The 25,838-nt window shown below is 42.6% G+C and overlaps 1 protein-coding gene across 1 annotated transcript in view; it reads left to right on the top strand.

Annotated features, from left to right (window-relative positions):
• Positions 1-25,285, top strand: part of MTMR4 (myotubularin related protein 4) — a 1,011,266-nt gene extending 985,981 nt beyond the window's left edge. Inside the window, exon 22 of the mRNA XM_044054156.1 lies at positions 23,903-25,285. Within this exon, the coding sequence (XP_043910091.1) occupies positions 23,903-24,080 (178 nt within the window). The 3' untranslated portion in view covers positions 24,081-25,285. The remainder of the gene's footprint in view (positions 1-23,902) is intronic.
• The last annotated feature ends 553 nt before the right edge of the window (positions 25,286-25,838 follow it).

Raw genomic sequence — 25,838 nt, 5'->3', positions numbered from 1 at the left:
AATGATTACTAGAAATGTAATCAACACAGATTTTAATGCTAGCAGAAACCCCCAAGCTAAGTAGCACTAGCAAAGGAATTTCAAAGTAGTCTAACAACTTTCAGTGAGCTCAGATAACTGCAGAGACAGAGACACAATATTTAGTGAATCAGACACACAATATTTACGGACTCAAATCTTAAATAAGTGCAGAGAAAATATATTTAAATCAGTTTGTGTCCAGTTGATATATGCAGACAAGTCTCAGTAGCCAGCAACTTGATTTAAAATGATTACTAGAAATGTAATCAACACAGATTTTAATGCTAGCAGAAACCCCCAAGCTAAGTAGCACTAGCAAAGGAATTTCAAAGTAGTCTAACAACTTTGTGAGCTCAGATAACTACAGAGAGACAATATTTAGTGAATCAGGCACACAATATTTACGCACTCAAATCTTAAATAAGTGCAGAGAAAATATACTTAAATCAGCTTGTGTCCAGTTGATATATGCAGACAAGTCTCAGTAGTCAGCAACTCGATTTAAAATGATTACTAGAAATGTAACCAGCACAGATTTTAATGCTAGCAGAAACCCCCAAGGTAAGTAGCACTAACAAAGGAATTTCAAAGTAGTCTAACAACTTTCAGTGAGCTCAGATAACTGCAGAGGCAGAGACACAATATTTAGTGAATCAAAGACACACAATATTTACGGACTCAAATCTTAAATAAGTGCAGAGCAAATATACTTAAATCAGCTTGTGTCCAGTTGATATATGCAGACAAGTCTCAGTAGCCAGCAACTCGATTTAAAATGATTACTAGAAATGTAATATCAACAAACAGGGAGAGACCAGACCTTGGCCTCTTTGTCGCGAGGCCATGAGAGTGTGGAAATGGGTGATCTCCACCAGCTGTTTCCTCATCGCAATGCACATTCCAGGATGGTCCAACATCCTAGCGGACAGGCTAAGTTGGACTATTCTAATGCCTTATGGTTGGTCTTTGAATCGTTTAGTAGCGGAACAGATCTTCTGCGAGTGGGGTCAACCTTGCTGCGATTTCTTCGCATCTCCTTCCAACGTGAAGTGTAGCGAGTTTTTTGCTCTGAACCACTTGCCGGGGTAGTCCCCTAGAGATGCTCTAGTTCATGCTTGACCTCCCGGTCTTCTGTATGCTTACACTCCAGTACCTCTTATTCTGAGCTTTCTACAGAAAGCTCATCGACTGGGGAGCAAAGTGATCCTCATTGCCCAGTTTTGGCCTCACCAGGTATGGTTTCTCTTCCTTTGGTCTTCTCTTCTGGCTCCGCCTTGGATCCTGGATCCCATTCAGGATCTGATTTCACACCCTTCGGGGGTTCCTCATCCGAATCTGGATAGTTTGAAGCTCACAGATGTTCTTCATCTCACATTGCTGCAGTCCTAACACTTGGGTAGTCCGCTGTCCCTCGGTCGGCCCGAATATCAGAGTATAAGGCTGACGTCGGTCAAGGCGCATTTGACTGACATCAGAACGTCAGGGTACAAATGCGCATGACCGACGTCATATCCTCAGTCTTTTTTGCTGCATGGTCCGATGCAGAAGCAGTGTTGCAAGTGCCGTTCGGCGTTCTGAAATTTTTCGAATTCGGAGTTTCAGACCGAAGTCAGAGTTGGTTAAGTACCCCGTTGGGGAATATTTTGTTTTTTTCTTGCCTCAGTGGTTTACCGGATGTCAGAAAAAGTGAATAACTGTATTTCTTGTGGGAAACAGATACCGCATAGAGATTACCATAATTTGTGTATACCTTGTTTGGGACCTGAGCACGACGTTGTTGGGTGTCGCTTTTGTGCTCGGTTCAATAAACGCACTATAAAGCGTAGGTTGGATTGTGCCAGGTTGGTCTTTGGGAAGCGGTGCAATTACAATATGCCGTCGGATGCTCCAACGCCGGCTTCCTCAAAGAAGCGCAAAGACAAGGCAGTTAAACCTAGGTTAGAGGAGTCGTCCGAACCGGACGCCGGTTCTTTAGAGGCGTCAGTGGAACCGGTGGTTCCGACGGAGGCCTCTCTGGAGTCCCAGGGAGAGTCTGTGTTTTTACAGGATGTGGCCTCCCAGGAGGCTGGTCAGGCTGTAGGGGCTTCTCAGGTAACTGTACTCCCCTCCCTTCCTAAGGTGTCTAGGCCCTCTTTCTGCTTCCAAGGCTTCTCCTAAAGGCAGGTCTAGTTTTGCTTCTGTGGGTGTCACTCCTAGTTCTTCAGGTTCAGTGCCCAAGAAGCACATGCTTAAAATGGCAGAAGATTTAATTACTTTGATTAGAGGCTCTATGCCCCTCCTGATAAGAGGCCTAGGATGGAACCTGTGTTGGGGATTATGAGCAGGCTTCGATGTGTCTGAGTCTTCGGCTGAAGACTTGCAGGAGTATTCTCATTATTCTGATTCTGATGTGGATGATTCTACTCCTTCTGCTTCTCCTCCTGAGGATTTTTCTTTTCAGAGACCCTTCACTCCATGAGAGAGCATTTTAAATGGGAAGGTCAGGATTTCTCTGATTCCAGGAAAAGGCTTAGGGAATTTTTGTTTTACCCCAGCATAGGCCTTTAGCTATACCTCCTGTTCTGAATGTGGTGGAAGATGTGTTTGCAGAGGCTTCTCTTAATCCTGATTCTTTGCCTCCTGCTCCTGTTAAACCGATAGGTATTACAGGGTGCCTGAAGCTCATAAGTATCTTTTAAGAGTCCTAGGGCAGACCCAGAAACTGTTAGCCAGGGGCCTAAGGGTGTTAAGGCTTCTGTTGTCAAGAATCCAGTTCCGGCAGATAAAGAGGCCAGGGCCTTGGATAGGTGGGGAAAGAAAGTTTATACTTCTTCCACTCTAGCCATGAGAGCTTTGAATTGCCAGTTTCACATGTTGAAATATCAAAATTATCTCCTTTCACAGTTGAAATCTAAAGTTGATGCTCTAGCGGAAGGTATTGATTGTAAAGAGTTACAAGATTTAGTGCATGTTTCTGAACAGGTGGGTAAGCATTCTTTGCAATGTGGTTTTGATGCTGTTCAGGCCTCGTCTAGGGTGGCTGCCACTGGGTCAGTTCTTTGCAGGCATGCCTGGCTGAGGGATCAAAATTTATCTGACCATGTTAAAACTAGGATTTTGGATGCCCCTTTGCAATCTGATGTTTTGTTTGGTTCTCCTGTTGAGGCAGTTTTAAAGAAAATGGAAGACAAGGCTAAGTCTATGCAGACTGTTAAAGATTTTTTGCAGGTTCAGCCTCCAAAGTTTAGTAGAAATTGGCCTACTAAAGGGTGGACGATCCTTCTTATGATTCCCAGTCTAGGGTAGATCTAGACGTGGCAGGGGCAGAGGTCAGGGCTCTTTCAGGCCTAGAACAGGGAGCTCTCCTGCACAGTCTTCGGTGAGGGCAGGGGTCAGTCCTTTCGTAAACAGACCCAATGACCTACCTTTTCAGCTGCCAGAACCTTCTCGCCTGGCAGCACCTTTGGGAGGAAGGTTGGCACTTTTCAAAGAAAATTGGAGTTTGATTACCCAAGACAGATGGGTACTGGATATCATACATCACGGTTACAGGTTTTATTTCCATACCTTGCCTCCTTTCAAAGGCATGCCAGACATTCCTCCTCAACAAAGAATAGAGGCTCACAAGCAAATTTCTCTGTTACTCCAAATAGGGGCCATACAGCCGGTTCCTATGCCAGAAAGGGGCCTAGGATTTTATTCTCGCCTTTTCCTTGTGCCAAAAAAGGGGAACACGTGGAGACCAATTTTGGATTTATCTATCCTCAACACTTATCTGGACATTCCCAAGTTCAAAATGTTGACGTTACAACAGCTTTTACCTCTACTGGGCAAGGATCACTGGATGGTAACTTTGGATCTCAAGGAAGCTTACCTTCATGTTCCTATCAGGCTAAGTTGCAGGAAATATCTGCGTTTTCGGACTGGGACTTCTCACTATCAGTTCTCTGCATTGCCCTTTGGCTTATCTACTGCGCCCAGAGTATTTACGAAAGTTCTGGCTCCAGTGATAGCTTTTTTCAGGCTAAAAGGAATACAAATCTATCCTTATTTGGACGATTGCCTGATTCTGGCTCAAGGAAGGGACGAGCTTCTTCGCCATTTGGAATATGTGATAGCAGTGCTAAGATGCCTGGGGTATTCTGTGAACGAAATAAAGTCCAGTCTAGTACCCTCTCAAGACATGTGCTTTCTGGGTGTAAGACTGAATACAGCATCCCAGATGGCCTTTCTAACCCCGGACAAACAAAAGAATCTTTCCCTTTACTTCCATCATCTATCTCTTCAGTCCGGCTGACTGCAAGGACAGTCCTTCAAGCCTTAGGGTTCATGGCATCTTGTATTCTGGTGCTTCCCAATGCCAAACTGCATATGAGGAAGTTGCAATGGTATCTCAAAATGTATGGACACAGCACTGCCAGCATCTGGACACTGTCATTCAAATAATACCTTGCATTCAAAAGGAATTTTTGTGGTGGGCTCAGGAATGTCACCTAAACAAGGGACTCTCTGTGACCCGCCAGAGGCGAGTCAAATTTTAACGACAAATGCCTCAGACAAAGCTTGGGGAGCTCATCTAAACGGAAAGTGGATACAAGACAAGTGGCCTGTCAGACTACAGCATCTACATATCAACTTGAAGGAGATGTTAGCAGTCCAGTTTGCATTAATAGCTTTCAAGGATTTACTTCTTCCAGGGCAGGTGTTGATTCTAACAGACAACACAACTGTCATGTGGTACATCAACAAGCAAGGGGAACACATTCTTATCCTCTATGCAGGCAAGCAATGATTTTGTGGGAGACTGCTCTCAGTTTACAACTAAGTCTTCAGGCAAGGTTTCTGCCGGAGCACAGAACTCCTTAGCAGATGTGTTAAGCAGACAAATCATGGATCCCCACGAGTGGAAACTGGATCTTCATGTATTTCAGAAATTGACAGTGTCCTGGGAACTCCAGACATAGATCTGTTCGCTTCTCCACTAAACCACCAGCTGCCAAAGTTTTGCACAAAGCGGTTTCATCCCACAGCTTGGAAAGTGGATGCTCTTTCTTTCAGTTGGAAAAATCTTCATGTGTATGCCTTTCCACCTCTGCCTCTCCTCCCAAAGGTACTTCTGAAGGTCAGACAGGACAAGCCAAGGATGATTTTGATAGCTCCAGATTGGCCTCGACAGCACTGGTACCCATTACTGAGAAGTCTAGTACAGAAGCCTCCATCGCCTTTGCCTTTGATTCCACATCTGTTGTCCCAGGAGGACAGTCATTTGCTCAATGTCAAACTTCACTCTCTTCACCTAACAGCATGGCATATTCTGTTTTAAACCATAGAGGGTCTCAACTTCCACAACAAGTTTTGAATGTGATTTTGGAAGCTAGAAGGCCTAGTACAAGGAAAGTGTACGCAGATAAATGGAAGAGATTTTTATTTTGGAGTGCAGCTAAGGATTTGGATGTTTCTGAGCCTGATTTAAGTGTGGCTCTTCAATATCTCACTGAGTTATTGGACAAAGGTTTGTCCTTCTCTTCTATTAAGATTCATGCTGCAGCAATTTCAGCTCACTACGACTGTGACCCACCATTGTTTTCTCATCCTTTGTTCAAGCAATTTCTTAGAGGGGCAAAGAATATAAGACCCCACTAAGGGCTCCTACTCCTGCTTGGGATCTCAATTTTGTGTTGGAGAAACTCACTCTACAACCTTTTGAGCCTGCAGCTACTGCTGAGTTGAAATATTTGTCATGGAAGACTGCTTTTTGTTGGCCATTACCTCTGCAAGAAGGGTTTCTGAATTGCAGGCCCTTATGGCAGTTGAGCCTTTCTTAATTTTCCATAAGGATAGGGTATCTTTACGCACTAATCCTTCCTTTATGCCTAAAGTGGTTTCTAGTGTGGCTTTAAACCAAACTATTCATTTGCCTACTTTTTATGCAAATCCCCAAACTAAAGGGGAAAAGATTTTGCACACTTTAGATGTACACAGGCAGTTGCGATATTATTTGGACAGAACTAAAGGGTTCAGACAATCTCAGCAGTTATTAGTTTCTTTTGCTTTGTGCTCTCAGGGCAAGCCTGTGTCAAAACAAACTATTTCTAAGTGGATTGGATTTTGCATTGCTTTCTGTTATTCCCATCATGGCAAAGAGATTCCAGCTGGGATTAGGCCTCATTCCACTAGGGCTACTGCCACTTCAACAGCTTTTGAGGGGGTGGCTACTAAGGATATTTTGGAGGCAGCCACTTGGAGTTCAGTGCATACCTTCTCTAGGCATTACCACCTTCCACTGTACTCTAAATCCAGGGCTGGTTTTGCCACTGCTGTGTTGCAGGGCATTTTGGCAGCTCCTGCTTCATTATAGTTTAGCCATCCTCCCTTACCTCTGCTTTGGGATTCTACCCAAGTGTTAGGACTGCAGCAATGTGAGATGAAGAACATAGTACAGTTTTGTACCTACCATAAATGTAGATGTTCAAGATCCACATTGCTGCAGTCCAATACCCTCCCTCCTTCCCTCTGTAGTTTGAGGTGGTTGTGTGGGTTGGGTTATCCATCTGAGGTATAATTGTATAATTGTATAATTGTATATATTGTATATATTGTACATATTTTTGGTGTTAGGCTGGTTAGTTGTTTAGTTGTTGTCTATGGGTTTTGACCTTTCTTTTTAGGGTCTTCTGACATCTGGGGCAAGAAAAGACTGAGGATATGACGTCGGTCATGCGCATTTGTACCCTGACGTTCTGATGTCAGTCAAATGCGCCTTGACCGACGTCAGCCTTATACTCTGATATTCGGGCCGACCGAGGGACAGCGGACTACCCAAGTGTTAGGACTGCAGCAATGTGGATCTTCGAACATCTACATTTATGGTAGGTACAAAACTGTACTTTTGGCTGCTCTAGTTCCTGTGATTGCTATGACCTCCTGGACTATCCTCAATTAGATCTGTTTTGGTGGCTGCTCATAAATCTTCGACCAGGAAGGTTTATCGCAGCAAGTGGAAACTTTTTTCCTTTTGGGCATCTCAAAGGAGTTTAGACCCCTTTACGGCTCCTATTTCTGCCATTTTTGATTTTCTAGCTGATATTTTTTAACACTGAGCTTAGTTCTTCTACTGTCAGGGTTCAGTTGGCTGCCATTTCTCATTTTCATGTGGCTGAGAATTCTGCCTCTTTAGCCTCCTCCAGACTGTGTAAAGCCTTTATTGAAGGCACCTTTTTGTTATGCCCCCCGGTCAAGGATCCTGTTCCCCCATGGGACCTTATTATGGTTCTTCAAACTTTGGTCGCTCAGACCATCAATTTGCCTGTGTTTTTTCCTAATTTTACTAACAAGCTGGAATACAAACTCCCATCTGCTGGATGTTCATAGGCAGTTACGATTCTATTTATACAGGACAAAAAATTTCCGTAAATCTGATCAATTGTATCCTCCTATAAACCCTTTTTGGGGAAACTTATTTCCAAGGTTACTATTGGTAGATGGATTTCTTCTTGTATCCTTTAGGTCTATAAAGACAGAGGCATGTCTCCTCCAGGTTAGGTGAGAGCTCATTCCACTAGATCGATGGCTACATCTGCGGCTTTTTGGTCTAGAATGTCTTTAGATGATTGTTCTGCAGCTATTTGGTCCTCATCTCATACATTTATTTCTCATTACAAAGTGGATTTGACTTCCAGAAGGAGAGCATCCTTTGGTTCCGTGGTGTTCTGAAATATCCTTCCATGAGGGCCTCCCAGGAGTTTAGGAGCTGGGGACTCTGTCCCACAGGTTGAAGACCAAATGAAGTAAACTACTTCAGATAAAGAAGTTCTGTACTCACTACAACATTCCATCTGAGTAGTTCTAGTTCATTTGTCTTTAATTGTCCCTCCCTCCTTCCCCCGGACCTTGGCATATGAACAGCCTATGGGCTGCAGTTATAGGTCACAAGTATTTTTTCAGGTTGGGTTATCCGTATAAGGTTCAGCAAACTCTATCTGGGGGTTGGAAGGTAGTGGAGGTGTATTATAGGTAAGGGGAGGAGCTTGGAGCCCAGAGCAGATGCTAGTAAAGTTGCCGGCTCTGATCCGATATGGATCTGGTATCCCACAGGTTGAAGAGAAATGAAGTAGAACTACTCAGATGGAATGTTATGGTGAGTACATAACTTTTTTTTTCTTTACATTGATTTTTTTGGCTTTCTACTTTGCATAAATATTGCACCATATCAAATCTCTCTTTCCCATGTACATATGTCTCTTTTATACGTTTCAAATATCTGTTGCTTTTGTTGTTTATATTTTCACACTTCCTCAGATGCTTCTTTTTCCAAACAGATCAAGGTTTCTTGATCTATGTACTGTTTTTCACAAATCTGTTGCATTAATGAGCACAAATTTTCATTTGAAACTTGACAGTTTTTCTTGCAGAAGTATTTTTCTTTCCTTTAATTTCTCTGTCAGTCATTTTGTATATCTTGTGTCTGGAAATTCTGGGCTTTTTGCATAATATTCACAATACATAATTTCTTTCTTATCAGTAGTCCACTTTATTGTCTTTATGGCTCTTCTTTGGCCTATCAGTTTTTGTGGACTGCTCCTTCCTTCTACAGTGGGGGGCTTCCTCCCCTGGGCCTGGCCTGGCCCCATTGTAGGAATGTTTTTGTATTTTGAGGATTCTACACTGTCATCTTTTACAGTCCTGGCACCAGTGCGCCTACCAGGATTGGGCACTTTTATTCTGGATCTTATGCACCCAGCTATCTTTTTTAGTTTTTGACCTACGTCTGTCCATGATATATGTTATAGAAATAGTCTATATATCAGTGTCGCCTTGGTGAGATTTTGTGAAAACAGGGTCTACCTCGTGAAGGTACTCACCAAGACGAAGATGAATTCAATTTCAGCACTACTACTCTCCTTTACTTCCTGACTTTTCTTTTCTCCATTCGGACCTCTTCATCTCTCCATTCGGACCCCAATTACTTCATTATTCATTACTGTGTTGGGTCTGTTATGTTAACTCAGAATGTATGAGGTTTTGACAACAATGAAAACATTTCTGCAAGACCTCCAGTGCCTTGAATGTATATAAGCTGTAAACGTACATACTAGAGAGAATGGGAACTTGTGAAAATGTAAAATTTACAAGTAAGCATTGTTATAGTAGGGCAATCTCCCCATGCGCCCCTTTACATATGTAGTCATATTTTGAAGTTGCTACTGTTAGAGAATGGATGATCATTCTTAGAAAATTGGGAGAAAAAAGATGACCACTTTTTCTCCCCACTCGTCAACTTTGGAGAGTCTTTAATCTTTGTGTCAGGCCTTTAAAAAATGCAGCATTGAGTAATGTTCAAACACAGTAAGCAAATAGCATACATATAACTGCAAAAGAAGCAATTAAAACGAGTAAATCAAGGTAAACTGGCAAGTGTTCCTTGCTGTATTTGGAGCATGCCATAGCATACGAGTATTCCTAGCCCCTGTGGCCTTTCTTTTTTGCCACCCTCTCAATTTGGATGTGATAAAAGATATGAGGGGAAGGCATTCATCATGCAGTTCTAGATGTAAATTCAGTCCTGGGACAGGCTCACAGCTTTTGCATGTCACCGGCTCCCCTTTGATTAGTGATTGTTAGAGCTTGTGACTGTACTGTGCGCAGATGAATGATGAAAAGCCTTCCACTATTACCAGCCACCGTGGCAGGTGCATCCCATGATGTCAGTAGTGCTGTTCCTGTGGTCATGTGGCTGGGAGGGATTCCTGCAGGCAGCCTAAATATTAGGAAGCATCCCACTGTGTCTCCTGACTCATGTACCATCTGTACACTTCTGTTAATGTGCCAGTACCCTACCATTCACAGGCTTGTCCTGTCAGGTCTGCTTTTGGCAGACACGTGCCTGAGTGCTGATGCATCATTTTCCTATGTCTGATTTTAGCTTCTGGCTTGTTGTGTCCCTGTGGTCATCCAGCAGGTGCAGGTCCTGCCTTGTCATGGTATTAGAAAATTTTTACCTTCTGCATCCTTGAAAGAGACTTCAAAGGACAAAGAAGCCTTTATTTCCAGTACAGATAGGGAAGATTTGCTCTTTTCCTCCGTACAGCTCTCCCTTGCTCGGCCCTTCTTTGTGGAAACTTTAGGGCTGTTGCTGTATGGATTGACTTGTGGTTCCCCTAGCTCCCCCAAGAAATGTCAGTGACTGCCTATGCCAACTCTATGACTTAGAAATATCTGGATACTGTTGTCAAGGTCTCGAGAAGATAGATGCCCTCTGTAGGCCCCTGGTAAGTGAAACAAGATCTCATTAAGCATCCTAGGTCTAACTGTGCTGTGATTTTTGCAGTTCAGCAGAACTCTCAAAGACTGATACATCTTTACACCTTTATTGCCTACTAAACAGCCTAAGATGTTAGGTTGACAAGATGGTGTTTTCATCTGGCATATTGGGGTTAAATTCCACAATTTTGTTTCATCTGTCCAAGTTGCAGTCATTCCTAGTGAATCAGGCATTAGATGGGCTTTCAACCCTTCCTGATTATGGCGCCACAGAGGTGCAGGTTAAGACCTTTACTGCAGCCTTTACAGTAGGTATCAATGTGGCTTGATATTGTATCTGTTATTCTGATGATGTAATTGAGGCAGCATGCTCTGTATATGCTTGTACAAGATGATGTAGCTGGGGCTGTCTTTCTTTAAAGCAAATTTCATGCAGATCAGCCAGGAAGTCCCATCTGGGTTGAAATCATCTGTGGATAAACATTTTAGAGCTTTGTAGAGGAATTTGCATATCAGAACTGTGAAAGTTGTCTGTGAACATGACTTCGTTGAACCTGTGTTGCAAAAGTTGAAAGCTGTGTAGCTGTTTATAAGGCAGTATTGCCTAAAGCAAGCCTGCTTTTGTAAACTACAGAGTAAAAAATGCTGCAGTTTGGTCTATCATCTGCATCCAGAATATTTACCAAGGTGCTACCCAGAGATATCCTTCAGAAAAATACCCTCCCCGTGTTTCTTTTTACCTGAATGCATGTTTCCTCCTGGTGCTGTTCAGAGACAGTCTGGCAGCATTCCCTGGCTTTGGATGCACCTGTGATTGCAGACCTTGGGGATCTCCATAAACTGAGAAAAGTCCTTTTTCAGCGTGAAACGGGAATTCCTGTCAGAGTTGGAAACTTGTTGTGGATTGCTCCTACCTGCAGAAAGGAGCCAACAGGCAGATGGGGTAAGAGTACAGGTGTAGACTCTGACTCTCCTTTGTCTCCTGGCAACATGGCTGCTTTTACTGCCACAGTTCCTTTCACATTACTGAACATATGGCTGGCACAATGGGATCTTATTTTGGTTTCAGACACTTGGAGACGACCTGTAGTGGTTTCACACCTGTCTCTTTGCGTCCTTCCCTTCCTCCAGTCTATCTCTGATGATGACAGCATGTGCTTGACTAACAAACGGAAGGGTTCACTTTGGCTGCTCAATGGTTGAGGTTAAATGGACCCAGCAGGAAGTATCTTATACATTAGCTGGAACTTCTGGTAATGCTTCTTACCCTAAAAGCTTTGTAATAGGATTTAATAACCATCCTTGCTTCATTCAGATGATCATGGTGTGGTGTATGGTACATCAGCGTATGAGATACCCCATGTGCAGATGGCAGTCGTGTGGTAGTGGTCATACACTGTGGCATCAGCTTTACATCTAGTCACATTCTGACAGCAGTGAATGTAATTTCAGACTCCCTATGCATTGGCTGCAGCCCTTTCCTGGAGCTGAAGATTTAGGACTGCTGATTGATTAGTCAAAGAGGAAGTTTATGGTGGGCAGATTAGTCCTCCCAGACAGAAGAAAATCCCTGGGCTCATTGCTTCTGTTTCCATGCCACTTAGTGAAGTTCAGAAAAAAACAAATCCAAATTCATTATCCCTGTCCCATAGAGCATGAGAAGGATGTGGTTTCAGGCTTCCAGGTCCCTGGTGGTGTAGCATACTTATCCCACTTCAAGCCAAGGAAATTTCCACTTGGAGAGACTGTTGGCTGCAACTCTGAGCCTGGTTCCTTGTGTACCTCTTCCAGCCTTGGTCTCAGAAGTGATGGCTCCAGGAAGTATTCCCCTCACTAGAGATCTCTTTCAGCCTTGGTCTCAGAAGTGATGGCTCCAGGAAGTATTCCCCTCACTGGAGATCTTTTTAAAAGTGGAAGGTATTATCCATTTAGGTGAAGAGCTTTCCTTTGCCACTTTAGTTGTTAATTTGTAGTAGGACCTGTCTTATCTCTGGCACCTTTCTGATTTGGGTTACAATTACTTAATGGTTGAGGTACAGATTTCAAGCATCTCTGCATATCCCATCCTTATGAAGGACAGAACTGTGGCCCAGCACCAACTGGTTAGGTATTTCTTGAAAAAACATTCTTTTTCGTGGACTTCAGCTTTTGTGATGTTCATCGTGTTTCACTGTTGCAGTCATTACTCTTGGGTTATCCTGCTGACAGGCTACCCGCAGTTGGCCAGAATTCCAAAGTCTAGGTCCGGCGTCTGTTGCTGTCGCCTCTTCCCTGACGTCAGTGTGCCAGGGGTATAAAAGATGCAGCCGATGCCATTTTCTTCAGTCTTTCGCGCAGTGCCCGAAGCAGTTCGTAAGTGCCGGTCGGCCGACTCCTGAGATTTTTAAATTCAAATTTCAGAACCGAAGCCTTCATTAAAGCTAAGTACCCCCGTTGGGGAAACTATTTTCTTGCTCCAGACCGATGTCAGAAAAAGTTAACAATTGTATTTCTTGTGGGAAGCAAATACCTCATAAGGATTTTCACTCTTACTGTATTCCTTGCCTAGGCCCTGATCACAACGTTGCTAGCTGTCGGTTTTGTGCTAGATTTAACCAACGCACTGTCAAGCGTCTGTTCAATTTTGCATTTCATTACTTTGGCCGAAGATTTAATTATATAATGCCATTGGATCAGCCGACAACCGGAGTTTTCAAAAAACGCAAGGACAAGGAAAATGCATCCGAGGTCCAAAACCAACGACAAAGCCTCTGCTAGGCCAGTCGCCGGTTCTCAGTGAGGCGCTTTCGCATCCCCTGGCGCCCACTACCTCAAATCCACAGGCCGCTTCCGACTCCCATGTGGAGCCGACTGGGCCTCTGAAAACACAAGGTATTGGACCCACGGAAATCATTCCCTCAGATGGGTCTGGAGCCGCTGAGCAGGCATCGGCTTCTGAGGGTGTCTTCAGACCTACACAACTATATATTGAGCCATCTTCAGCATTAAAGACAAAGACTAAAGCAGCTCTAAAGACAAAGAAACAAGTACAGCATTCTCCTTCTCAAACTTCCATGCCTAAAAAACAGATGCTCAAAATGGCCGAAGACATAATTAGTTTGATCAGGGGTTCCCACCCCCCTCCTGTTAAGAGGCCTAGGCAAGAGACAGAGAATGATTCCTCTGGTCAGGTTTCTATTTCCTCTGATTCCTCTTCTGAACAGGATTACCCCATGCTTCCCTATGAGGATTCTGATGCTGAAGAATCCATTCCTTCAGCCTCACCTCCTGAGGATTATTCTTTTGGAGAAACCCTGCATACCATGAGGGAGCATTTCCACTGGGAGAGCCAAGATTATTCTGAATCTAAGAAAAGGCTCAGAGACTTTCAGCTACTTCCTCAGCACAGACCCCTTGCTATTCCATCTGTCCTGGATATTGTAGCTGATGTATTTTCAGAGTCCGGCCTGTCCCCTGACTCTTTACCACCTGCACCTGCTAAGCCAGACAGGTACTACAGGGTCCCGCATTCTCATAAATTCCTATATAAAAACCCAGCTGCTGACCCAGAAACTATATCTCAGGGTCCCATAGGGGTTAAAGCTTCCACTGCAAAAAACCCTGTCCCCTCTGATGGGGATTTTAGGGCTCTAGACAGATGGGGGGGGGGGGGTCTACACTTATGCTACCCTGGCTGTGCGGGCTTTAAATTGTCAGTTTCATATGCTTAAATATCCGCAATATTTAATGTCACTGCTTAAACAGAAAATGTTGACAAATACTGAAAGTTCAGAGAACAAGGAATTGCAGGATTTATTGCATGCAGCTGAACAAGTGGGAAAGCATACTTTGCAATGTGGTTATGATTCACTGGAGGCCTCTTGCAGGGCCGCTGTTACAGATTCTGTTATTAGAAGGCATGCTTGGTTAAAGGAACAGAACTGCCTGATCATGTTAAAGCAAAATTATTAGATGCACCATTACAGCATGATACTTTGTTTGGTACTAAAGCAGAAGAGGTGTTGAAAAAAATGGGGGATAAAGCAAAATCCATGCAGACAGTCCAGTATTTCTTACAGGTTGCAGCCACCCAGGTTTAGCAGGAACTGGCCCTCTAAAAATTGGTCCTTTCCAGCGTCAGACAGACCACAAAGAGGCAGATACAGGTGTCCTAGAGGCAGATCTCAGCCCCAAGGCTCCTACAGGCCTAAACAATGGGGTGCTCCTACCTCCAAAAAGCGGATAAGACAAATCACAACCTTACAGGAAACAGTCCCAATGACTTTCCTCTACCGGATCCAACCACTTTTCTTTTGGCAGCCCCCTTGGGGGTGAAACTAGCACTTTTTTCATCAAATTGACAAATGGTTACCCAAGACAAATGGGTCCTGAACATAGTGTCCCAAGGCTACAGGTTCCATTTTCACACCCTACCAAGGTCAAAAGGTATGCCAGACCTGCCACACAATCAGTGGGCAGAGGCACAAAAACAAATTACAGCCCTCATGGACATGAAGGCCATTCAGCAAGTACCACTACAAGAGCAGGGGCACGGATTTTACTCCAGACTTTTTCTAGTACCCAGAAAGGACAAAACCTGGAGACCAGTACTGGACCTGTCAATTTTAAATACGTTTCTGGAAGTTCCAAAATTCAAGATGTTGACTCTACAGCAACTACTGCCCATGCTGGGCAAGAAGGCTTGGCTCGTAACTTTGGACCTAAAAGAGGCATACCTGCATGTCCCATTCAGACAATCTTGCAGAAGATACCTCAGATTCATAGCTGGCTCAATGCATTACCAATTCTCTGCACTGCCCTTTGGCTTATCTACTGCGCCCAGGGTCTTCACAAAATGCCTGGCAACAGTAATTGCGTTTTGCAGACAAAAGGAATTCAAATATATCCCTACTTGGATGACTGCCTAATTCAAGCAGAGAACAAAGACATTCTTCTGAAGCATCTGGCGTTTGTAAAAAGATTTTTAATTGGCCTAGGGTACACAGTAAATGAAAATAAATCAAAACTAGTGCTCTCTCAAGAGATAATATTCCTGGGTGCAAGCTTAAATACAACTGCCCAGATGACTTATCTCACGCCAGACAAATAAAAGCATCTGACTACTTACTTCTAGAAATTGGCAACAAAAACCCACTTATCTGCAAGGGAAATCCTGTAGGCCTTGGGTTTCATGGCTTCTTGCATTCTACTAATTCCATATGCCAGACTGCATATGGGGAAACTACAGTGGTACCTAAAAAGTGTTTGGACTCAGCATTGCCACAGCCTGGAGACAGTAATTGCACTCATTCCCTGCCTGCAGCAGGAGTTTCGATGGTGGGCAGAAGCCTGTCACCACAACAAGGGTCTGCCATTCAGTTTAGCCACAGCCAGACAGACACTGACAATGGATGCATCAGATTATGCCTGGGGGGCCCAAATGGCAGGAAAATGTATTCAGGGCACATGGCCTGCAAACCAGATACATCTTCACATCAATCAAAAAGAGATGCTAGCTGTCCAAAATGCCCTGACAGCTTTCAAGGACCTACTTCATCCAGGACAGTTACTGATAAAGACTGACAACACTACGGTCATGTGGTACATAAACAAGCAGAGAGGTACACATTCCTACCCCCTCTGCAGACGAGCAATGACCTTATGGGACACAGCATTGGCTTTTCAAATTCACCTGCAAGCACAATTCCTGCCAGGAAAAACAAATACTCTTGCAGACAAACTAAGCAGAAACCTCATGGATCCCCACGAATGGAAACTGGATCCACAAGTCTTCAGCATGATAGTAAGGAAATGGGGATGCCCAGACATAGATCTATTTGCCTCCCCTCTGCCAATTGCAGAGATTTTGCACAAGGATTTATCACAAGCAAACATAGAAAGTGGACGCCCTATCCTTCAGCTGGAAAATTCTAACAGTATATGCTTTTCCCCCACTGTCTCTCCTTCCCAGCATACTCCTAAAGGTCAGACAAGAGAAGCCAAAAATTATACTGATTGCACCAGACTGCTGACACAACAAAACAATCAGAACCCGCACAGCCAACTCAGAACCTTAAATCTGGCAGCCATTCAGAACACTCCTCTTTCAAAAGCTCATATGGATGTTATCTTGGAGGCCAGGAGGCCCAGCACCAGAAAATCTTATGCAGAAAAATGGAAGAGATTCTGTGCTTGGAACCAGGAACAAGGCATTGACACGTGTGTACCAAATATCCCTCAGCTTTTACAATACCTAACTGAAATGCTGAACAAAGGCCTTTCCTTCTCATCAATTAAGATTCATGCCTCTGCCATTTCAGCCCATTATTTTTATTTTTTATTTATTTTACATTTGTTGACCGGGGTAGTCCGACTGGATGCATGTCCATTTTCAGCGGAGGCCCGGGGAGAAAAGCTCCAAGGGAAAGCAGATACAGCATTACATAATACCAGCATTACATATTACAAACAGACTATTTACAGAGATTACATAAGTAAGCAAGTTAAACAAGTTCCACAGGTTAGAGTTAATCCTGAGCGCAAGTCAGGATTAAATTAAATTACACAGTAAACTGGTTAACAGATTTTTACACATTCTAGAGAGAGTTAGCCAGGCTTGATACATTGACATAGCCAGTTGAGACAAATGTTGTTTGAGTCTAGTTTTAAATTGACCTAAGGTGGAAAGTAAGGTAATATCAGCTGGAAGAGAGTTCCAGGATCTACTTAGAGTTTGCAAAGAGAGAGTCACCGGCTGTGTTATTAATTTTGCTAGTCTGAATTAGTAGTTTGTTAGATGATCGAAGGATTGTTATAGGAGTGTTAATATTTTTAAGTGCAGGAGTATTATCCAGATTATAGAGGATTTTATAGGCCATAATCAGTTGGTTATACTGGATTAGGCTGGGTAGTTGAAGCCACCCAAGCTGATTTAGATTGATGCAATGATGTGTCCTAAAAGGCAGCCCAGTGGCAAACCTGGCAATGTGGTTGTAGCAAATTGAGAGTTTAAGGACAGTCTTGTTTAAATTCAAGAGTAGAGGGGATGCATACAGAAGGGTTGAAAGAAGGTGAGAGCGAGCTATGGCAATTTTAGCTGGAGGGGTTAGGAAGGCTTTTATTCTGTAAAGTGACCCTAGTTTTTTATTGATGGTTTTGATAGTTTGGTTAACATGTAGGTCAAGTTTTAGATTGTCTATGATGACACCTAATAGTTTGTAGAGGGGTCAGGGGGGATTATTATGCCATCATTTGAATTTATGGTAAAGGTGAAAGCGGTAGACCTACGTGTTGGTGAAAATAACAGCATTTTAGTTTTTTTGGGATTTAGGATCAGACGACGTTCAGAAAGCCAGTTTTCTATTGTATTAAAGATGGTCTGGGTAGCTGACCATAACTCTATTGGAGATGTGGCTGAGCAAATCAGAGTAGTCATCAGCATATTGGATACAACTGACTTTTGGGATGACAGTATAAAGGTCGTTAATGAAGATGGAGAACAGCAAGGGCCCTAGTATAGAGCCTTGTGGTACTCCAAGGGTGTTAGGTAGAAGGTTAGAGAGTTTGTTCTGCCAGAGGACAGCTTGCTGTTGACCATTCAGGTAGGATTGAAACCATTGAAGGGCTCTAGTATCTAGACAGAATGTTTGCAGGGTGTGGATTAAAAGTTGGTGATCAACCATATCGAATGCCTTGGAAAGGTCCAAGAAGAGGGCTGAGAATATATAATTATTGTTGCGATTATGGTTTATGGTGTTGGTAAAGGCTAGGAGGGCTGAAGTACTGCTGTGATGAGGACGGAAGCCATGCTGAGTGTCTGCCATAAGGTGATTCTGGATTAGGTGGTGCATGAGTTGTCTATGAATAAAATTTTCCATAATCTTTGCAAGTGGAGAGAGTATAGCTATTGGCCTATAATTGGAGAATTCAGTAGAGCTGCCTCCTTTGTAAAGTGGGATTACATAGGATATTTTCCAGATGGTGGGAATTTTAGCTTCTACTATGGTTCAATTGATTAGTATTGAGACTGGGTAAGCAGTAGCATCAGCTGATTTTTGTAGGTACTCTGCAGGGAGTTGATCAGCAGAAAGTGTAGTGGGTTTTTATTTTTTGGTCAAGGTACGGATAAGTGAAGTGGCAACTGGTTGGAAGCTGAATGCGAGTAGGTTTCTAGGGGTGCTACTTTCAGGACCAGGGGAGCTAGGAGGTAGTTGGCTAGCTAGGGCTTGAATTGTCTCGGTAAAGAATCTGTTAAAACTGTCAGAAACATCTTCAGGGGTTTTATCAATAGTAGCAGCAGGGATTAGGGTTGAAGTTTGTCCAGGATGTAGTAGATTATTTAAATCTGCCCAAAACTTCTGAGGGTTATTTTGATTTACTGTCTGTAAATTACAGTAGTATTGTTTTTTGTCTTGTAAAATAGATTTTTTGGTTTTGTTCCTGGATTGCCTGTATTTAATGTAATGTTGGGGGTCTTTAGAAGAACGCCATAAAAGCCCATGCTTTGTTTCTAAGGGTAATTTTGAGTTTAGACTCTTTAGAAAGCCATGACGCCGTTTTTGCCTTGGTTTTCTTTGAACAAACAGGTGCATGCAAATCAAGGATCTCAAGGAATTTGTTAAAGTATGCTACTGCTTCCTCTAAGGGGAGGTGTTTTAGAATAGACCAATTACATGAGTTTAGTTCTTGCTGGAATTTGGCAGGGTCAAAGCTTTTATTGTTTCTAACCTTTCTGAGTAAGGGTTGTTGGGAATTAATGGCTTTGTGCTTAATTACATATGTGAGAAGGTGATCGCTTAGGCCATCAAGGAGGGTACCAGAGGTGTACAGTTGGGGGTGACTATTTGTGAGTACCCAGTCAAGTATGCTTTTTTTTGGTTGGGTTTACCTATCTTGGTAGGGGTGGATATAATTTGTGTAAATGCATGCAGGTTAATATGGGTGGTTGGGGATTCTGAGGAACAGGTGCCCCAGTCTATGTTAAAGTCTCCAAGTAGTAGGGTTTCTTGGGGGTAATGACATGATAGCCAGTGCAGGATATCTTCAAGTCTAGATATATTGTTACCTGGGGGAATGTACATACAGATGATATTAATGCATTTATTTTTATTAAGTTGCAATTTGTGGCAAGAATCTCCGAGTTATTAATCTGAGGTGGTTGTATTACATCTATGGTGACATTCAACTCAGATTTATAGAGTACAGCTACCCCACCCCCTTCCTCGAAGCACGATCCAGCCTGTGTATGTTATACCCAGGTGGTAACACTTCATTGTCTTTAGTGTTAGGTTTTAACCAGGTTTCAGATAAACAGAGAATCTCAGGGGAGTGGACATCCAGAAGTGCAGGCAATTCATATACTTTGTTGTTAATGCTTCTAATATTGAGATGACAGGCTAGGAGAGAGTTAGTTGGCCTATTAATTGTAGGTTTGTAGCTTAGATTGCAAGTAGAGGGGGTATGTGTATCTGAAGTGGGTGGGCCAGGGTTGGGGTGAATATCACCACAAAGTATTAGGTTGAGTCTATACGTGGAGATGAACTTCAGGAATTTGTTTATTAGTTTGTAGTAGTATTTGGATCTAGAGCTAATGTGCCTGGGGTTGAGATGTTGATACACTGAACAAGATGTTGGATAGGATCTGGTACTGTAAGTATGATTGAAGGTGGGTGATAGCATGGCCTTTTGGGACCTGAAATCCCGTGAGAAACTGGTTTTCATACAAGGTAAGGAGGTATGGTGCGAACAACAGGGGTAGTAAAGAGGAGTATATCATTATCTGTGATTCAGCTAGTGAGTTAAGGAACTGTTTTACCTGGTGATGCAACACCAGAAGATAGAGTGTTGAGGTAAAGGTACTGGAAGGGGGGATGGGAGAATGCCAGATGAAAGCTAATAGTTGCTATTAAAATGTAGGTAGAAGAATGGGGGTGGGAGGAGTTATCCCAGATGAAAGCAGATAGGATCTAGAAAGTGGGGGAGTGGCTGTAGTACTATAAATTTAGAGGTACTGGGGACAGGAAGGAATTGGGGGCAGGGAGGGGAGTGAAGAGAGCCTGAGCGTAGTGAGGGTGAACGTAGTGGGGCTATTGCAGTTTACGAGGTTTCCTAAGGTGTCCTAAAGCTATAAGGTAAGTATTATAGCTCTTAATGTAAGAGTCAGTTTACTTAAGTTACAGGGGAAGGAGACAAACACTCAAGTAGAAAAAAAAGAGCCCTATGGCTGACCAAAATGGTGACCTGCTTAATTTCACAGCACTGTAAGTGAAAGCTTAACAAATGCTTTGTATGTGCAACCTACTCTGCTTAAATGCCGAGACAAACTGATTGCAGTCCGGTAGACACCGTTTTGTAGACACAGTATTACAATACGGAACCACCTGTCTTTTCTCATCATTTAATAAGGCAGTACCTCAGAGGGGCCAAAAACATTAGGCCTCCAAGGAGAGCACCAACTCCGGCCTGGGACCTCAATTATGTTTTGGAAAAACTCACACTGCCTCCTTTCGAGCCAGCATCAACAGCAGATATAAAATTCTTATCCTGGAAAACAGCTCTGCTCCTAGCAATAACCTCTGTAAGGCGAGTCTCGGAGTTACAAGCACTCATGGCTGTGGAACCTTTCATCATTTTTCATCCAGACAGGGTTTCTCTGAGGACAAACCTTACTTTTATGCCTAAGGTGGTGTCCAGTGTGGCCCTTAACCAAACCATTCACTTGCCAACCTTTTTATCCTAATCCACAAAACAAGGGGGAGAAAATTCTGCATTCTTTGGACATACACAGGCAGTTACGCTTCTACTTGGACAGAACTAAAGCTTTCAGAAAGACTGAGCAACTTTTAGTGTCATATGCTGCAGGATCACTAGGAAAGGCCATCTCAAAACAGACTATTTCTAAATGGATAGGCCATTGCATCAGTTTCTGCTATTTACAACATGGCAAATCAGCGCCCAAGGGCATTAGGCCTCATTCCACCAGAGCAGCAGCCACTTCAGCAGCCTTCCTCAGAGGAGTACCAACCAAAGATATCTTAGAGGCTGCAACTTGGAGTTCAGTGCACACTTTCACAAAGCACTACCACTTACGTCTTTACTCTAAGTCCAGAGCAGGCTTTGCCACTGCAGTTCTGCAGGGCCTCATAGCCTCTCCTAATGCTATTTAGCCCAGCCACCCTTCCTCAGCTTTGGGATTCAACCCAAGAGTAATGACTGCAACAGTGAAACACGACGAACATAGTACAGTTGTGTACCTATCATAAATGTAGATGTTCGACTGTATTCACTGTTGCAGTCCAGGTTACCCACCCACCACCCCCCTCTTCTTTGCTGGGACTTGTCAGCACTTCTCTATCCTATACAACCTTTTTGGTGTATTTGCTTGTAGATGAAGAAAATGTTATTTTTGTGCATGCATTTTTATTGGCATATTTTTCAGCCTACCAATTTGGGGGCACCTGACATCTGGGACAAGAAAAACTGAAAAAAATGGCATTGGCTGCATCTTTTATACCCCTGGCGCACTGACGTCAGGGAAGAGGCGACAGCAACCGACGCCGGGCCTAGACTTTGGAATTCTGGCCGACTGCAGGTAGCCTACCAGCAGGATAACCCAAGAGTAATGACTGCAACAGTGAATACACTCGAACATCTACATTTATGGTAGGTACACAACTGTACTTTCCCCATTCAAACTAACTGTTTTGGCAGCATTTACATTACTCCCTTGGAAGATGCTATTTTTGGGGGCCATTACCTCTGCTTGCAGTTCTCTGATCTGCATGAAAGAAACTCCTATTTGGTCTTGCACAAGGACTGTGTGCTCCTAGGGGATAACCTGTGTACTGTTCTGAAAGTGTGTCTGAATTGTCCTTAAACTGAGCCATTGTTTTATCTGTCTTTACAGAAGAAAGATCCTTTTGGGGTCAGATTTCGCACCTCATATGTGCACAGTCAGTTCAGGCTTTACCGTGAAGAGAGTGCATGAATTTAGACTTAGCCCTGTCCTTTGCTCTTGTGAAACAGAGGTTTTGCAGTGGTTAAGCAGTTTTTTCAACTAGATTGCTTTAGTGTAGCGATATTGCTTTCAGGAGGCTTGCCATCCTGTGTTGGAAAATGTCAAAGGCCACTCCATCAGTGGCATGGTTGTCTGCAGTGCTAGCTTCAAAACTATATCAATTGTGGAAATTTGTACCACTGTCACTTGATTATTGATTCACACTTTCACTAAGCATTATTAGTTAGATCATGATTCTAGTAGTTGGACCATCTTTTAGCCCAGTACTTCAGGATTTCGCTTTTTAAGCTTTTGCTTTTAGGTGCATTTCCAGTGCCTTGGAAGGTTATATTCTCATTGCTTTGAGTCTTCTCAATAGTTACCCAATAGAGAAGCATTAAGAATGGAAATGTTTTTGTTAATTGAGTTGCCCAGCTGTCTTCAGACCCATTTTCACTGGAAGCACAGGAGCAAGTATTTTACCAGCACAGCACAGTATGCAATTGGAGAATAAGGGAATGAAACCCAGAACTACAGAATGAAGGTCATTAGCAGCTCATTGCTCAAGTCCTCTGTGTCAAACTGGCAGAATTTGTGTGCGTGGGTCATATCAAACATGGAGGAAGTCTAGTGCGGTATGTTTAATATGACAAGTTTGTCCTGATGGAATATACAAATTCCTGTGGGAAATGACCTTGTACATAATAGAAATGTCATTCTTTTGATGCCATGTGATGTTAAGTAGCATTATGAAGCATGGAAGGGTGTTCTAATCTACCCATGCCATGCTTTTTCTGTGAAGGCCATTTCCCAGTTAAAGTGATGCTCGACCATTAGCTGCAGGCATTTCTATTTGTTAAAAGTTTAACATTTGTGCATAATCCTGTTTAAAAAAAAACTTTGTGTACTTGAATTATGAGAGGAATAATCATTAATCATTGTTTGGATACAATAAAATTCTGTTACATTTGTTTCTGGAATAAGTCCAGAATGTTATAATTGCAGTAAAAGAGCAATGCTTAAGGGTTTCAAGCAACTGTTACTGTGTCTACTCAACTGGTAGAATTAAGCCTTGTTCTGTAGCTGAGAGAGTACTGCAAAAAAAAGAAGAAGAAAAAACTGTACTTTCTTCCTCTCGTACTTTGCAGGGAGTAGCTTGATTGGTGGCATAATTGATGTTTGAGTATTCTTTGTTCCCAGAGTTGGAGGCTGTCCATTTTGTTAGCATCATCTTGTATTGCTTTTGGGAAGATGGTGGGGGTAGAGATGTTCAAGGATTCTGGCATAAAAGTTTTTAATGCATGACAAATTGAGAGAAACGCATTTAAATGAAGAAAGAGTGGGAGTTTGCCAGCAAGGAATAAATACGTTTCATTTAACTCAAAGCCAGTTTTCAGTAACATGCATAACTCTCCAGTTGTCTGTCATGTTTTAAACAAAGTAATAGGTGGGCATTTATATATGTAATGATTTTGGCAATAGTACTGTTATGTTAACATTAGGTTTGATGTGTGTGTATATATATGTGTGTGTGTGTGTGTGTGTATATATATATATATATATATATATATATATATATATATATATATATATATATATATATACACTTTCTGTATGGACATTGTTATTGTGATCATTTGATTCTGATTCCTGGATTTTCTATTACAGGAACTGTGGTAATGTATTCTGTGCCAGCTGTTGCCACCTGAAAGTGCCCATTCCTGATCAGCAGCTGTATGACCCTGTCCTAGTGTGCAACTCCTGCTATGATAACATTCAGGTATCCTGTGCCAGGGAGCTTATGAGTCAGCAGTTGAAGAAACCCATCGCTACAGCATCCAGCTGAGTAGAGCAACCAGTGAGAACCTGCAAGTTCTAGAGCTTGATTTGTGACCTGCTCAGCCCTTAAAGCCTGGCAATACCACAGCAGTATCTGAAACGGGTGAACAGAGGGGATGTACTGACTTGGGCACAGTTTAATTGCACTTTTTTCCACTGTGTACATTTCAGACTCTGAGATCAAGAATAGCTCTAACAGTGGTGGGACAGCACTCCCTTGACTGAGGATAAGTCTCTGAAAAGATACTTATGTCTGATGCTAGCTGGACATGGTTTGTCTGTATTGCACTGCTGGGTTTGGGCATGCCCAATTTGTTTTAAGAGGCAAAAGCTTTGGAAATAAAGATGTTTCCAGTTTTTCTGACAGTTGTAGAACAGTATGGTTTTAGGAAATGAAAGCTTTGGAAATCAGGATGTTCGTTTTTCTGACAGCCATAGAACAATACCATCAAATGCATGACATCACCGATAAAGCTGGTGTCCGGAAATGATTTGTATGCACTTGTGTTGAGAAAGATGAAGACTACTTGTTCATGTCACATTTTGTCTCTCTCTTCAAATTCCTATCCATTGTACTTATTTCAGAGTTTATTTTTAATTTTTAAAGCATAGGTGTAATGTATATCTTGAAGCAGCAAGCATACAGTCCGTGATTTGTGAACATTATATATTTGGTTAGAATCATTGAGACTTAAGTTGCATACTTGTGAATCAGGAAAAGGGTATTGGACGTGAGCCCACCATGAAGAACATAGCTGACTCTGATATTTAACTATAGCAAGCATGAATGTTCAGTTTTCTACTCATTCAGTGAGTTGAGGGGGACCATAGGACTTGAAGACAAATGGAACTGAGATTTTTTGCAAATACCATTGCTTCTTTGAATTCTGCACATTTCTTTGCCCTTACTGTACTGAATTCAACAGTATATGATTTAATATTCTCCATCTATTGTGAATTTGTGCAATAGGACAATAAGTAATTCCATTGCTTCACTGGCGACAGACGTATAGTAAGCACTCTGTTCACATTGTTAACTTGTGCTCTCACGCCTGGTATTTTCTTCCTGCCCTTTAATAACCAAGTGCTGACTCTGCCTGCTGATCCAAATTACTGGAAAGTCACTATATTATGTTTGAAGTGGTGCAGTGTACAGTATTTTGGCTGTCTTTTTCAGGGGCTTAATTATAAAGTGATATGCTGCTAATGTGATTCTTTTCCATTTTATTTGTGCACTAAACTGTAGAGTAATGAGACAAAAATGTAGTAGGTCTTTTGATACCTGTTTATATGGCATTTCATCAGTCTGTGTGCTATTTTATCTGGATGCTTCTGCTACAGTCTGGAAGACTGAGGGGTATGTAGTCTCTGTAGAGCATTTTGGGCCTCACTTTGTAAGGTTTACGGCCTCATTTTTGCCTGAGAGTAGGTAATTTGCAATCATTGAATGCTGTGAATGCAGTCATTGAAACTGTTTTGAGGCCTTGCCCCTTAGTATTCTTTGGCATTTAGAAGATACAGGCTTACTAATACTTGGCAGGAGAAAACCAAGGAATAATCTCTTCAAAAGCATTGTCATCCGCCTGTTCTGCAGGTCAGGTTTGACCCATACATTTAGATGTGATTTTTCTGGCTCTTGCTCTTAACTCTTAGATCCTTGTGGAGATGCAGGATATTCCATGCTTTGCACTTTTAGATCCTTATACAAAAGAGGTGCACATCAATTGTTACTGTCTGTATTGATATAGAGAATACTGTACTCTAT

This window comes from Protopterus annectens, chromosome 13.part0 (assembly GCF_019279795.1).
Source record: "Protopterus annectens isolate FY-2018-M chromosome 13.part0, PAN1.0, whole genome shotgun sequence".
NCBI classification, from domain to species: Eukaryota; Metazoa; Chordata; order Ceratodontiformes; family Protopteridae; genus Protopterus; species Protopterus annectens.
The sequence above is the reverse complement of the archived record's forward strand: the minus strand, read 5'-3'. Positions and strand labels throughout refer to the sequence as shown.